At 34.5% G+C, this 16,925-nt stretch overlaps 1 protein-coding gene across 1 annotated transcript; it reads left to right on the top strand.

The window, feature by feature from the left end:
- Window positions 1–429: 429 nt before the first annotated feature.
- On the top strand, window positions 430–16,183 carry LOC136264839 (uncharacterized). The gene is made up of 22 exons (XM_066059600.1): window positions 430–482; window positions 830–1,238; window positions 1,301–2,101; window positions 3,030–3,338; window positions 3,391–3,504; window positions 3,559–3,789; window positions 7,057–7,194; window positions 7,245–7,405; window positions 8,107–8,161; window positions 8,767–8,889; window positions 8,949–9,054; window positions 9,326–9,501; window positions 9,919–10,071; window positions 12,742–12,845; window positions 13,244–13,350; window positions 13,413–13,536; window positions 13,594–13,652; window positions 13,698–13,906; window positions 15,153–15,265; window positions 15,357–15,483; window positions 15,828–16,013; window positions 16,148–16,183. The coding sequence occupies exons 1-22, from the start codon at window positions 430–432 to the stop codon at window positions 16,181–16,183; spliced, it is 3,894 nt and encodes a 1,297-aa protein (XP_065915672.1).
- Window positions 16,184–16,925: the final 742 nt, after the last annotated feature.

Here is a 16,925-nt window from a genome sequence, read left to right as displayed (position 1 = left end):
TGGACTACTCCAACGTGTTATTACTTTTATCGATGTGCTATGGTCCCTACTCTAGTTGAAAATTCCAAATTTTTTCGTGTACTCTTAAGAATCTATTGAGCAACTTAACCTGTGCCCCAACCGTCAATTACTGGAGAACAATGTGGCCATTCTGCTTTATTTTCAGCTTTGCTCCACCCATTACACAGCAATACAAATGAAGAATAGTTTGAGAAATGCTTTTGCAATCAATCCAGTCACTACAAAAATTGCAACTAAACATATAACCTTACTATCAATTACTTAGAAATGAATCGGCTCTGCTTTGTTTTGAGGTATGTTCCACCTGTTATACAGCATTACAAGCAAAGAACAGTGCAAGAAACACTTCTGCAATCAATGCAATCACCATGGAATTTACAGACAATTATTGTGACAACCAGCTGCATCATGAATCAACCCATACTGGTAGAGAAAGAAATGGGACACAAAGGAGGACAAACGTAAGTCCATGATTTATGCACTGTAACTGCTGCAGTTGGCAAAAAGGCATGTCTCAAGCAAAAAGGCATGTCTCAGGCCAAAGCAACACCAAACAGTAGGCCTGACGAACTGTAGTAGAGTTATGCTTGGCTGGAAGCACGTATAGTACTGTACAATAGGCTGACTGCATCATTCAGTCAGCCCATTCAATCAACTCAGTGTAAAGTTATGCATTTTCAAAACTAAAGAATGTGATTTAATCTATTTGGACTGTTAGATGCAACCTACACATTAGTGTAGAGATCTAAATACTGTAGCTGCTAGTATAGCAATATAGGAAATGCTTTTGTTCTCTCCAATGATATAGGTGTACACTTGTACAGATGTTGAGTAATTATGGTGTGCAATTAAATCCTAAAATCCAAGAAAAGCTTTATCGTCATGTTGCTTTACCTGGAAGAGATTCTGAGGTACTTAGCAGTGTGACACAACAAGCATTGCCAGATGATCAAAGTAGCTCAAACCCCAAACAGAGGTTGATGCTTGGAAAGGAATTGACTTTGAAAATAATTGAGGAATTAGAATCAGAATTGCAGGAATTTTTGCATCCAATTCAAAGGCTTATGGATTTTTTGGTATATTTTCATGTGCACAACTGTCAGATGTTTCAGGGTTATCTCACAAAAAATTTGACTGATAGATTTGAAGGTATTACTGATCCCAGTGATGGGAAGCTATTATCATCATCATCCAAGCAACTCTCTACAGTAGAGCAGGTAAAATACATATTCTGTTGTGTTATTCATAGATTATTAATGCACGTACATTTCTTCTATAGTTTGCTAAAGCTCTAGATAGTACTGAAAGTTTTATTTTAAGCTTGATTAATGGAGATGCTTTATGGAAAGAAATTTCTTTTGATGAATCACTGGAAAAATCTTTGCAAAACATTGACATTGACAGTGAATTTCAAATAATGTGTGGATTTCCTAAATTTAAAGATGTCTCATCTGCTAATAAGAAAGGGATGCAAGGCATCAAGAGTATGCTAGAGCTGTTTCAGTTTTCCCAGCAAATACTGGTGATACCTGAAGTTTGTACCCAGTATGGTCTTCATGAATGTTTAAAGGATCCCAAGTTAAAAAGGTTGGAAGGAATAACTAACAGTGTTACAGTTCCAAAGGATAGAGATAAAATTACTGGACAGATTGCAAGTGATCATATGCAAGCAATTTGGAAAATTTTGGGGTTTGACATTACTGTTAATGCTAAATATAAAAGATGTTTCAAAATATTTCCAGCTGTTGGAGAGTGTAATAAGTTCTACCAGTTTGTTAAAACTAAAAGATTTGTGACTGTTGAAGGCCGGTCTGCTTTTAGGTCTCAGGTGCAGCTTATAACAACTCAACTGCAGCATGAAGGATACAATGAAGCAGTACTAAACCAACTTTTAGTAGCTTTTGAGTACATTACACCATTCTTAGATGCTACCCAGAGTCTGGAAAAGTTACTGAAAAAAATTGTTCTGTTGATTGACAATGGAATTGGTTTTGGCGCAGATTCTAAAAATGATTTCTGTCAACTCAGAACAGTTAATTCTAATATTTCCACCATCCAGTTGTGGTTTTCCAGAACAGAGGTAATTGTAGAGTATAATATTTGCTTTGTATTTTGCTCACAAGTCATATGTTTATTTGCAAAATATTATTAAAACATTCTAGAGCAAATAATTTGTGTGTGTGTGTGTGTGTGTGTGTGTGTGTGTGTGTGTGTGTGTGTGTGTGTGTGTGTGTGTGTGTGTGTGTGTGTGTGTGTGTGTGTGTGTGGAGGGGGAGGGGGAGGGGGAGGGGAAGGGGGAGGGGAAGGGGGAGGGGGGTTAGAGTATATAACATTGTGGTAGTATGTTTTAAAATCTATGAGTGGGGAACATATTGAGGGGCAAAAGGGAATAGCTGCCTTCCTCCACATTAAAGAATGATCAGCTGACTTACTGTAGTAAGAAATTGTGCAACAATGAAATTGGATCAATGTTTAGAGAACACAAAAAAGGTCTTCACTTTTTGATAGCTATTTGACTACTTATACAGTAATTTTACAATGTACTCAGGCTCCCTAGTATTGGACCTATTGGTGCGGTTTTCATGCAAGGCATCACACTTAACATTTTTTTAGATAGCTATTTCCTAATACCTGAAAGTTTAACACTGGCTATACATGGCCTTGATTTCTTACATACAATTAGTGTAAACTATTTTGCTCACATTGAAACAAAACAAACACAACACACATTTTTTGATAATAAATTATTTCAGGTATTCTTATCTTGTTTTAAAATTTACATACACATGACACTATGAGATTTATGGCTTGTTGTAGACCACTTTGGTAGTGTACGTATATAATTATGGTGAAACTGATTGGTTTATTGATATGATGTGAAAGAATAACATTTAAATGTAAGTGTGCCAACCATTTGTGTGTTAAAGTATGACATCACTGTAGAATGTGTCTTCTGTAATATGTTGTGCATGTGCAGATATGAAAGTCTACATACATATTATGTATAGGGTGATACTCTAAAGAATGTTGCTAAGGAATTGGATTGTATAATGAAGACTGGCTATTTTGAAATGGTTATAAGTCTTTCAAAGAATGTTAAATTTACGCATGGAAGTATGAGAGCAGCTACTGATAGTAGTACATCGCAGATACTTTTGCATTTCAGTGAACGAGCCAGTTCCCATAATTCAGTGTCTAATTTAAGAGAAGGACAAAAATGGCGTAGTGAACAGATTGATGATTTTGTTACAAAGCTTGGATTTTTAGAAGCTAAAAGTGTTGAAGAACCAGTGAAAAAGTTTCAACAGCTAAATCAGGTATTTATTGGTTTCTAGTGATGTATAATTTATACATATGATGTTTTCTTAGGCTACTCAAAAATACTATGGTATGTTGTTGAAGTTAAGGGATTTAGGGCATCCAGATTATGTCCACTTAACTGAACAAATTTATTGTACAGAAGAGGACAGACTGGTCAAATTGGTATGCACATACATGTTCTTTTGTGTGCAAATGGGTTATATAATTTTGTATTAGATTACGAGTACAGATAACATTCTGAAGGAATGGAGGCAGAAAATTAAAGAATTATATCAATTGTATGATATGCTGTTGTTCTTTAGTATATCCAAGGTTCGGACACTTCATGATACTCTTAAAAACTCACAGTCACAAGATTTCTTTTTTGACAAGCTAGTTCAAGAAATAGGATTTCTGTTTGAGAGTAATCCCCCTGCTATGAAAAAGTTGGAAGCAGCAGTATCAAAGGTTGTTATTACATTTAAAGTATCTAGTTATAAGTTATAAGTAAAATTAATCGTTATAGCCTCTTAAGAATGATTTCCTGTCTATGTCTACCTTGTATAAAAAGTATAATTCATTGATCATGAGTATTAAGAATTGCAGAAGCACCAACCACAGTAAAAACTTAGAGCATCACACAACTTCCATGTATGTATGTAATTCATACATAGGACATAATATACTGTATAGAGGGAAACTTTGGTGGGGGTAAACTTTGGCGAATAGCAAGCTAAATCGCATTTGGTGAAATAAACTTTGGTGAATTTAAGCTCAATCTATAGCTATAAAGATGCTAATTTCAGGCACTACAAGTAAATGGCGGGTTAAACTTTGGCGAATTTGTAAGCCAATACTGATGTATGAATGCATGAAAATCATGGTTTCTCAGTTCCGGTAAAATATACACTTGACTGTCGTGTGTCTAATCACATTGGCTCTCCTTGGCAGCGCAGCACACTATCACGTGTCCTGATGTCATACATGGCTGTTGTATTGGATATCTCAGTAATGTGAGACTCAGCTGGAGATATCATACATCATTAAATCATTAAGGGTAGGATACTGGACGGTTTCGGTAGTTAAGTTGATCATTATAAGTGCGACTTTACACTATATTATAGCAGAGGAGGACTGACATGTTCACGATAGAGTTTGTGCAGAGAGCCCATTTTGGTTTGACTTCAATATACACGATCAATTAGATATTTAATTATGTGATCAAGTGCTCTATACACGAAATGGAGGGCTAACACCCACCAGGAAAGAGCACACAGCCAAAGTCTCCAAGGAGTCTTACATACAATCCTACAACATTGCTTTAGACATTGCAGTTAAAAATTTCAAGTAATGCAATGATCCCAAAATCCATTTGATAGCATCTGCTTCATGTTGGCCCTCCTCTGCATTTACAAAACGTAAGTGCTTCAAATAATTTTCAATGGGGATAAGCGTGTCGATATGACACTTCCGTATGGTTTTCAAATGACGAGAATAGTTGAAGGTGAAAATGGTTAGGATAATTATCTGGACTTTAAGTACATAATACCATATAGAGGGAAACTTTGGTGGGGGAAAACTTTGTGGCGAATTTGCTGATTCACTAACTCATTTTTTCTGTGAAACATCACTTGGGTGGGACATCTTTCATACCAAATTTGAACTAAATCGGTTAAGCTGTTTTTGAGATGCACGCCTTCAAAGTTCATCTTATTTTCTTCATATTTTTCTTCATCTTCCATTCATTTTCCTTTTTGCACCACTTACAAAAATTCTCATAACTTGTGCAAACCTTATTGGATTCTGTTCAAATTTGGAGGATATAAAGAGCATAATAATGCATTTATCATCTAATTTGTGATTAGATTGGTATAAGTGGTTCATTTCGAATGATTTTCAAAAATTGCAAGTGCGATTTTTTGTTATTCCTGCAGGGTAAATTACTGACAGAAACAAATTAAAAATTGGTAGGCAGATAGGCTGATGGTCATAGCACAGACCTTTTGTGATTTGAAAGTACTAAGAGTGTTAGCTCTGGAGATATAAAGAAAATAACCAACCATATGAAACAAGTACAATTGAGATATTCTTATAGAACAGTCACCAAAAGTTTAAAATGCATGTAGGAATTTGTTTAAGCCTCAACCAGAGATTTCCACACCTATACACCTAAACCATTTACCACTATACCATTGCTGTCAGTTGCTTACCTCACTTAATTTCTACTTTATAAAAGGTAGTTCCAGTGACAGATCCAGATGGGTTTCTGGGGTTTCGACAGAACCCCCCTTTTAAATTTAGCTTAGTGGCATTCTCAATACATAAACATTGTTGTATTGACAATTTGTCATAGCAAACAACTACATACCAGTACAGTTGCACTTAACTAACACCATTTATAGCTATTAAGCCCTCAGCAACACTTTACTTTTCGTCTCCCATTGCATTAAAAACAAGCAAGATACTTTAATAGAGCAGTCTCTAATAAAGCAATCAAAGCTACAGCTTGTAGTCACCATAAGATTTTAAGATTAGGTACTGGGCAGTCAGCTCAGTTGGTTTGCCCAGCAGATGAAAATTCCAAATGGTACAATCAAATACATACATACAATTTGATAATTACTTACAGTAGTGAAGGTTAAGTACGTAAATAAATTCATCCAAGTTTCTTGATTCTATTATATTTTCCCTATAGTTAGCTATAGTATTTAGTAACTATTTACAGTTTAAAGCATTGAATTTATTGTAATTGCTAACGAAAAATAGCTTAAAATCCGATCTCAGAGCTTCTAAAATCTCAAAATTTCCAATAATTGTCACCAGATGCCTTATTTAGGTATACCAATTTTCAGAAACCCCCTTTTAAAAATCCTAGATCCGCCACTGAGTTCTAAGTTACTACAGCAGATTCATAGATCTATTCATGTACTGCAAAATTCTATGTGCATTGTGTTCAAAAATGTGTGCTCTATTAGAGTAGCTACTACAAAAAATATTAATAAATAGTCAAATAACAGTAGGCTATACCATGCAAACATACATAAGAGTCACACAATTGAGATACTTAAGTAGAGTAATTTGTCTCGTTGCAATTTGTTGTCATGCCTACCGGCTAAACCACTTATGCAAATTAGTTGAATTCTTTTGGTATCTATCAAGGTACAAACCTTCATTAATGTGATGGAAATCTGTTTAAATGTGAAAACCAACTGTATATGTATGTAACAAAATGTGTTTCAAGATGTCACGTGATATTCATCAACAATGGCAAAATAATATGAAAATTCATTTCAAATGGTACAAATATGTCATTTAATCTTCTGCCTACTTGTAGAAAGTAAAAGGTAGACAAAAGCCAGCACATACAAATACAAAAGATGTTACTCTAATCTAAAACAACCAAGCTGTGAAAAGAGTGTGGCCTTCCATAAATAGGCTAGTATACAGTATATGAAAACGTGATATCAAAGGTGGTGGTCAAGAAATGGCTTTAATGATATTTTCTTGGTTGCCACCTTTGATATCACATCTTTTTCATGCTAGCCTATTTTTGGAAGGCTGCACCCACTTGGATTAGATTAACAATGCATATACATTATTTCTATGTTATGGCTACAAAATAGTGTGTTAATAAATGAGGTGTGGATCCATATGCAAATACACGTTCATGATAAAACTGATGGTAATTAATTGATATGTATGTGCTAACTTTTTAAAATTTTATTTGCATTGCAGAATTTTGAATACTTTAAAAACTCAGATAATCAGTTTGAAGATGTTGGAAAGTATTTGCAGGAGCTTTGTAGTGACTCATCTATTACTGATCACTTTTTGTGCACATCTGCAAGGACTGATGATTCACCAGTATCACCTGTAAGTATGGTCACTAATTCATCACTTCATATAATTATCGATAACTTTAGGAGATTGTTCATTATGCTCCTCATTACAACAGTGGACAGTTGCTACGTCTATTGTTTGAAATATATGATGGAGTACCAGAGTCGTTTGAGGTGTTTCATTGTAGTGCAAATTCCACAGAGGAAGATTTGAAACTATTTTTGCACAGAGCAACCAAATTCAGGTATGTTTAAAATGGTTTTATAAAAATTAAACACCCTGTTGGCCTCCAGTTATCTGAGCACTTTGTTTTCTGAACAGTATAAATGACTGTTCTATTAGGGTGTTTTATCTAAAGTGTGCATTCTATTAAAGTAACAGGGTTCTGTATATAAATGAATATGGGCTTTAATTATCCAAACTTTTGAATACATCTTGGTACCAAGGGGGTTGAATAATCAAGAGAGCTTTTGTCACATATTGTGGTAATAGTAGGATTTATGATAGTATACAGATATCTATACAATATTTGACCACATCTGCGAAAACCAAGAATGTAGACACAAATTAAATTTTGTCACATATTTCATTACTTGAATTCAGTGTTTGACTTCTGTAACTCATATAACCAAAACCAATTAATGGTACGAAAAATTCTGTATCATGAAAATTTGAAGAAGTAAGTAAGTTTTCTGCACTCACCTGCCCTATTAAACAATCAAGGCCCATCACTTATGATTTGTTGTAATCACATTACCACATAATGGATATGCTAATGTCATTTCCAAAAGTTTGAAAACTTGTAGGTCACACTGGAAAGTAAACAATGAAATTTAAATTCAATTTTAGTATTTATTCATGTATGCTACAACTCTGTATTTTTATATATGCATAAATATAGCAAGGTACTAGCTTATGGCATTAATTTTGTTTTTATTTTGTAAGGTACCACAAGTTTACAATTTTGGAAGTTAATTTGCTACCTTACGCCCTGCAAGAGGTAAGCTTGTAATCATGTACAATGCATGCATACTTTGAGTTGCTTAACCATAACAGCTGAGTTGTGAAAGGGGGTATGGCCTTAAATGTACTATCCAGAGGAGGTATGACACACATTATGTGCTATCAAAAGGAATTCATGTTAACTGCATATTTTGACATCTGAACTGATGCTTAACACTGGTTTTATTGGAATATGGAGTCCTTGAATACAATTTATTTTGCTATTCTTTACATTTTTGCTTGTTGCCTTCCATTTCATGTGGTAAACTATTCATCATGTGATGACGTTGAACCGCCTTGTTTACAAATGCTGGGTTCAGTGGGGTTTACCGCAAAATCCTATGAGCTCATGTGAGTGTGTTGTACCTCTACTGTTTGCTATCTATCAAATTGATAACCAAGAAATGGCTGTACAAAAATAAATTTATAATGTAGCAAATTAATTTGATATTGTATCTTTTAAAGCAGGTTTTGTGATTGGCTGATGTGGGAATTTACAAACACTTGTGATACCTACTATTAAGTACTAGCTACCATACTTAATAATTGTTTAAGTGGACATAATAACTGTTAAATTTAGTCACTTTGTGTAATACTTGCCAGGTTATCTTGTATCATCATTTACAAGAAGTACAAACTGTGGAATCGAATATTCCTCTAAACTACATTGAGACAGCTAACTCAATTTTGCATGAAATGCCATGGATAGAAGTTAAAGAGTATAAGGTACAAATATATAAAATTGTGGTCAATTTCATGTATGTACTACATAATATGTTGTATAGGAAACTGGTCCAAATCTCAGCTGGGATGGGGCACAACAATTATGTAATAGCTATGTTAACAAAGGAGGCAATGATTTTCAACTCAAATTGGTTTATGGATTTGCCGGTAATATTACTAGAATTGGAAAAATAAATAAATTAATTAAAACCTCCATGTGATTATAGAGTGTTAAACATCAAATATAATTTTGTTGTGAAAATTATAGCATTAATGTTCATTTTGAGTGAGGCAACATATATACTGTATTGTGTTGTAGTTAAGGAATTTCTTATTAAAAGTATGTACACAGTGTGAACTTAAAAATAGAATATGCAACCCACCATTGTTTTGTTTTTTTTGTACACTCTGACAATGTGTATTCTTTTGTTTCAAATAGGTGATGGGAAAACTCATTACATTCAAAAGCAACTTGGTCCTCATTGTGTGGTCATCACTATTAATGAATCATTTACTCCACTAAGTGCTATCTTGAAACTGAGAAGTCTTGTACAAGACTACAATAAGAACCTTGCTTGTACTATATTTTTTAATTTCACCGTTGTGCCTTCTCAGGTAAAATTTCAAAATAAATGTATATGTAGGCTGTTGTTGTGTGGTTATTTTTGAATTTATGTATGCCATGTATGTATGTTTGTATGTGTTTCTTATGCATGTACATGCACTACAAATGGGTAAATTCAAAATAAGGAAAGAGCTAAAAAAGAGTACTTTTGGTGTACAATTCCACAATTGTTTTAGTATCATGATATAAATAGGCTATAGGACCAGGTGTCCTGCATACCTTCAGCATTTGTACTGTAAAGCCTTAATAAATGAATAAATATATGCTAAAATTAGTGGTTGTGCTGGATTCATACCTATCCTGTGTTGGTAGCTTATGATACTGTAATCTACAAAGACATTATTTTTGGAAACTCTTATATGCTTCCTGTGCAAGTGTCTTTATAAATACTTGTTATGTTTTAATAGAAAAATGCAGAACTAAGGAAAGAGTATTCAAAACTTATGAGTACATTGGCATGGTTTTTCTTTGACTTGTTGATATTTGGCTATGTTGAAGATTTGGAAACTGGGGTTGCATTCCGATTACCTGGTGGTCTTCAGTGGAGGTTGTTTGTTGAGGTACAGTTTGTTTATTTTATCATTATTTAAATCACTGTGCTTGTGGTGGAATTTGTCATAATGATGACTCGAGTGAGTTGATGACCTTACCATGGCAGCCATATGAATGCAATACTATTTTAGTGTTTTTTATGATTTAAATATGGTAGCTAACCCAGCAACTGCTGTATTCAGGGGGTATATATTGAATGTCCTTATTTTTATTCATTTAAATTGTCATTTCAACCAGCATTGTAAGTGGCCGGGTCATCCAGATTATCCGAGTCATTTGGGTCACATTTTGTCTGGGTCAAGTGGGTCTTATCCACTTCACTGAATATTTGGGTCTGACCCAGATGAGATCACATGTGACTATAAGTTAACAAACTCAATTGTATTGGTGGAAATGCAGTTGTAAACACTCAAGAAACTTATGTGGAGCCACACCCACCATTCAGGAATATACTTTGCTGTCTGTGCAGGATATATAGAGCCATGCCCACTTATCAGAATTGTATCAGCTGTTCTCTGTGGCATGGCATTACCGGATTTGTGTTGCTATTTCAAATGTAAGTAACTAACTTCTGGAAATTCTTAATTGCTGTAGCTGTATGTAGACTTACGTGGAGCCACACCCACTTGATAATACGTTACTCACTTCTCGCAGACAACCCTTTCTATGGTATAAAAAAGTGTAGAGCTAACTAATGGAACTTGAAACTTGTGGATTTTAATCTAGCTCTTGAGGCACGCCTCTATTTTAATTAAACCGGGTCACATGTGGGTCAGATCTGGGTCCCATCCAGATTACTATTTGGGTCAGTGGGTCAAATGGGTCAACAGTACTGACCCACCTACAATGCTGATTTCAACTCTTGCTAGGCTGGCAAACTAGGTTATGTTGTCAAAATGTTCTTTAACATATTCTCTTATTTGATTGACAGTAAATATTTACATACACAAAACCATAGTAGTATGTAAACAATCCAGAAACAGTACTGGAATTGTTTCAAAGATGATTCCAAAGTTTGGTATTGAGTCAGAATGTAGGGTTTAAGGGAAGATCAATATAACAACATGGTGTTTCATCTACAGTGCAAATTACAGAATTCTGAATGGCTGGAACCTCATTAAGGGTTAGCTAGCTATCTGATGCCTGAGGATATAAATGTCAAGATAAATAAATTGGACAAGGCTTGCAAGATTGGGACTGAGAAAACAGAGAGGTAGGGAAGTGTCACAATTTTGAGGCAGCTAGGAATAAACAAAAGAAGGGATGTAGTGAGCAGTTTAGGAGTGCATTTTGCTATTGGCTATATTTCCAACAATGGTAGCTATTTGAAAAGCTTGCTGGCTTCAAGAAGCAACAATGGTATTGTAATTATTTTTGGTGGTAGTGAAACCTCAAGATCAGCTACTGTAGCTATTTTTCTGAATCATTCTTTGAACATTCTTATTCTTGCATTTATACTATTCTTACCCAGAGAATTTGGTTGTAGATGATCTTAGCTTGTCTATATTAGAGCAATTTGACTGCAAAATACATCTGACTGCTCTATTATATACTTGATCTTTATTTATCGGGGTCTTCATCCTTGTGGCTACATGGATGCCCTTGTTCTCTTCTGAGGAATTAGTGTGAGTTTCCTGTGAGTAATACTGTTATGCATTGTTCTTGTCTCTTTCAGTGCCTTTGTGATGCCAAAGTTTGTCAGTAAAGATTTCTGAAAGAGCCAGTTAAATATATATTCAGTGATATTTTTGAGATTCTACTGTTTTTGTTCATGCTTACTGCATGTAATTAAAACTTTATTTTGTACTGGCATCAATGTACATCCAGATCTTTAGTGTACAAGGGGTTTAAGTGTGCAGTTATAAAATCCTCGGGGTGCTGAAGGTTACTGCAGTTGTCTTGTGCGGCTGTGCAAATTTGTTGTTACCACTTTAACTGCTGCACACTTCATTCATAGGTTAAAAAAAGGTTCCATTGGGCTTCTCTTGATGAGCTTAATGAACGAAACGTGTGGATTATTCTGCAAGTGCTTTATTCAAAAGTTGTGGTAATATTTGCTGTTCATCTTGGCCTTCCTCAATGCTTGATGAACTCTTGATGTACAAAGTGATAGCAATAAATTCTTTTCAACCACAGTAATCTTGCGATACTTGACTGATTCAGGCAAAGGATCAACGAACTGGACAAAATCAGGGACAAGATTTTGAAATCCAAGATTTTAAAATTTCCATAAGATTTTAATTGTTGTTAACTAGTCCAACATTTCAGACCAGTGAGTTCCTAGAATTTACACTAGAAGCCTTTAAATTAATGAGCCTAATTACGTGGTTGATGCGCTATACTAATGCCTAATGGGACCATGGTCCACGTGATGTCCGAGGTGTTGTCACACAAAGACTAAGTTACTACGCTATTTGCTGCTGCTTGTTTTGTGCAAATTTGAGCCAAAACTACTGTAAGTTGTTCATTAGGTATATCTTGCATTTTTATACCTGGTTTGTGTGCTAATCGAGGTGATCATAGTAATTGTGGCCCTGTAATAGAAAACGAGACAAAGCAGCAAAGCCAATCCACATGTTGTCACTTGACAGATCTGGAGATAGTAAATCCATATGTTTATTCAATTTCCCCGAGGGTTTTTCACAATAGTACTTCATTTATTGTGCAATATTTTATAGGTGCCATCACAGTCTGATGACCTGGAGCACAACTTAGATTTGTTTCGTGATGCGATACCAGTCTTTAAAGTGCTTGGAAATCCTTTGCTAATTAAAAATGAATGGTTAGATTGTTATCAAGTGTACTAATTTGTATGCACACAGTGTATGTATGTAGATATTTAAGCAAAACTGTAGACTTTGTTGCATTGAGTAATATGTTGTGAGTTTATCGGTGTCTGTATCTTTCCATAATTACATGAATATAATGTGTTGTCTTCTCTGAGAAGACCACTTTTTAAGGTAAGGAGAGGCATTTGGTGAAGTCAAACATACCTCTTGGTCAATATCAACATCAGAATGTTGTTTGTGTGAGACAGGAGCAAGGGGTTTAGATTGTGAGCTAAAGGAAATATGAATGCTAGCAGCCACTGATTTTATGCTTTTCTTTGTTTTCTAAATACTGTGGTTCTTTTCTGTTATGTAGCAGTGTTGATGCTACTGTTCTTTTGATTCTTTCTAGGCCTTATGACAATGATGAAGGTGTACAGTTAGTGTGTAAGTATTTACGTGCTTATAAAAATCGCCACCATCACACTGAGGGCATCAACAGATTGTACAACGAGAGAGGTTAGTTTGTAAGAATGATGTTGTAATCTTCATATATAGCCATATATTTACTTCATTTTTAGCTAATAAACCGGTTCAATTTAGCAAAGATGCTGACCTGGATGCTGAAGCATGTTATAATGTTCTTACAGAGTACATGCCTGAGCATGTAACTAAAAATAAAGTGCTACAACGACTGTTTATCAGGTACACATACGTGTACATTATATCCATGGTTTAGTAAAGTTTTTTTGATTCACTTAGATATATGGAAAGAAGGTGCAGATTTTTAGAAAGTTGCCCTACCTTCATTTTCAATTCAGGTAGTGTAAATTCGTTAACAATTTTGTATGTGTTTTGTGTTACAGGGTTTGCAATGAAGTTTGATCATACAAGCAAAAGTAAAACTGAATTACATCAAATGATCAAGCATGGTAAATTAAGAAAGCAAAGAGGTATATATTTCACAAACACTACGAAACTTGGTGAAATGTTAATGAAGATAATGCTGCAAGAGACAGTTGAGTTTTGTAAGATTGATGTTCAGCAAAAATGGTCTACTCAAGCACATCAACAGGTATTCTAGTAATTCACTAGTATTGCTACTTGTTACTGTACAAAACCCTTCATGCAGAGTATATAGTACAATAATTCCATTGCATTTACATTGTTATTCAAGATTGTGATTAGGCATGTCAGGAGTACTGATATCACTGAAGCTATGCACATACTATGAATCAAACTCCACAAGGTCTATACATACAGTACCTATAGATTTTTTTAGCAAGTTTCTGGTTTCAAGTAAGGTGCAAATAGCTTGTAATTATAAATGCACAAAATGGCTATTTAGAAGTTATGTATATGCAGTACTTTCATATGTGAATTGGCCTCAAATAGCAAGCCAATCACAGGGTCATAATCAATGATTTCTACAGCCATACTCCAGAAATGATGCATGCCTGTGCTCTTACTATCCCTCCACATTTAAATTATGGAATGGTTTATCCTACCATGCTGTCAAATCACCCACCATTCACTCATTTAAACAATGTATTAATTATAGCTAAGTAATTTTGTGCATCACCAAATGGAACCCCAAAGCCAGCAGCTGACTTTGGGACTTGCTTTTACCTGTCTTTTGTTCTTTTCTACAGAGTGGGATAGAAGAAAAACAATTTGTTGTATTTAGAATGTTCATCTTTAACTTTTATTACATGTATGTTTGTTGAATGAACACTTAGGATGACTGTTCTATCGTGGTATATATATTTCACGCTATGCACATTGTCAGGATTTTCACATTTTAATTTCATGGGTGTCTCTTAGCCCAGGATTGTTGCGCTTTAAATTTCACATAAAATTGTTGCAAACTTGAAGATTTTCATTCTCGATCACATGGCTATGAAGGGTCTGGATTGATTTTATTTCAAGTGTCATACCAATTCCTAAAATGCATCTACAACGAGTAGCACAGTAGCAGCAATCCCTGTGTAAGGCACAGTCTAGTCTTGCAGTAGGCCATCTTCTTTCATGAGCCATGCCCACTTTAATATTGTGAATATGTGAGCATACATGGAGTCTGTGTGCCTACAAACACTATTACACACTAGGAGCCATGCTAATTTATCAGTAAAGTGAGTTGAAGCTTGTTGGTGCACATTTCAACACTAATAAATTTTCACGTAATAAATTTTCACGGTAGCTTTATATACTAACCATGAAAATCATGAAAATTATGTGCTGCAAGTATTTCCAGGTATACAGTAATTGTGTTATGGTATATTGTACTGCAGAGTACTTGGTGTCTATCTATATTTGTTTAGCTGATATATGAGCAAACTGGAACAATCCGGTTAATCACATCAAAGCGAGAAGACCTTGATCCAAGCTATGTTGAGGATCTGGAAGCTTTAGGAATTGAAATTCCAAGTATCAGGTATATTAGTTACTAAGTGCTGTTCATAATAAGAGCTGGGAGGTGCTTGCTAAGAGCTGCTTAAATGTTTATAATAAAAATACATATTTAGGGAACTTCAGAATAGAAAGTTGTTGGATGGTTATCTTTCATCATCTATTGCTGTACCACTTGAAAATGAGAGACTACAAGACATTGATGATTCAGAATATGTGCTTACACTGGATTACACTATCAAAGTACATAATATGTATCTACTTCATTTGTGTTCCATACAATTATACTAATCCTCAACAATATTGTAATGATTATTAAAGGTAATAGCTTAAAAAATGTATTTATGAAATGCTTCAAGTTTGTGATGTGCTCTTGAGTATGTGTGATCATTGGTTCTTAACAACAACCTTCTCTGTTGTCTGTAAGACTGTAAGCAAGTTTTCAAACTAGCTGTATGTTCACTATGACTGTAGGGATGGTTGTTTGGAAAAATGTGTGATATATGTAATCTATGCTTAAATTTATGTCATTAATTGAATACATAAGTGTAGTAACTACATGGCATCTTCCATTTCTGTTGGTGCAGATGTTGAGTATTCATGAACGCTATGTGTGTGGTGTACCTGTGATTATTGAAGGAGAAACTGGTGTGGGGAAAACAGCACTGATTAGTATGTTATCAAAGTTGTGGAATCACGCCTTGTTTGACGAGTGGAGAACAATTAAGAAAAATATCATCGAAACATTATACAAGAAGTCTTTAGGCAAGACAGTTAATTATTATAGTTGACCTGCTGAGCAAAACCTAACTAGTTTGTATAATACTACTTCTGTGATTTGACTTAAGAATACGATGGGTAAAAATGTGTGCTTACTCAGATACATCATATATGCTTTTGTAAACAGTGCAACAAAACTCATTCTCCTATTGATGGAGAATAAAAGTTTCATTTGTTTCATTTCGACGACATTGAGGAAACATATGTACTACAGGCTTTTGCCTTCTTTCCTTATTTCATAATAGTATGTTACAAGTATTGTGCTATATAAATTAATGATTATCAAGAGGGAAAAACTAATGGTCTGTCAACCTTTCGGTCTTACAGGTGTATCTGTTGAATACTCTTGGAGCTTTAGGAACTGGTACAGTAAATAACAAAAAGTCATAAAAAACATTTGAAAAAATGCAAAAACTGGTTAGGTTTTCACTCAGTCAGTTACATATGATACATCAATTTAATACTGTATGTAATCTTAGGCAGAAGCTTCTGTTTATATGTATTTTATCAAAGTATTCAATGTAAATTATAATACTTGCCCTTGTGTGTGCATGAGGTGAATTTTTTATAATTATTTTTTCTTAATCTGTCTGTACATTGTTGCTACTTTGTTCTAAATGTATAGGCTAGAATTGGTACTTTAGAGCTGTTTTGCTTGCAATGATGTACTAACTATGTATTAGGCCTGAGTCTAATGTGCTCAAATTTTTACCTATTATTCTTTCCAGCACTTCTCAAAAAATTTACCTGTTATTCTTATTTTATTCTCATATCTAACCTATTATTCCAATGAAGTTCATTCTACTTTACCTATAGCATGCATCTGTAGTAATTTTAATTCATGAAATTAGCTACTGTACAGCCTTTTCTTTAATAGGTAGGTAAATATAGGGATGCTCTTTGCA

The sequence above is a fragment of the Dysidea avara genome, chromosome 8 (assembly GCF_963678975.1).
Source record: "Dysidea avara chromosome 8, odDysAvar1.4, whole genome shotgun sequence".
NCBI classification, from domain to species: Eukaryota; Metazoa; Porifera; class Demospongiae; order Dictyoceratida; family Dysideidae; genus Dysidea; species Dysidea avara.
Note: the sequence above shows the minus strand (reverse complement) of the source record. Positions and strands in the feature narration are given on the sequence as shown.

Excerpts from the sequence above, each read along its gene's own strand:
- LOC136264839 (XM_066059600.1), top strand. The coding sequence starts at position 430 with ATGAATCAACCCATACTGGTAGAGAAAGAAATGGGACACAAAGGAGGA. Across the intron at positions 9,055-9,325 it reads ATTGGTTTATGGATTTGCCG|GTGATGGGAAAACTCATTAC; the intron begins GTAATATTACTA and ends TGTTTCAAATAG. Across the intron at positions 13,907-15,152 it reads CTACTCAAGCACATCAACAG|CTGATATATGAGCAAACTGG; the intron begins GTATTCTAGTAA and ends ATATTTGTTTAG.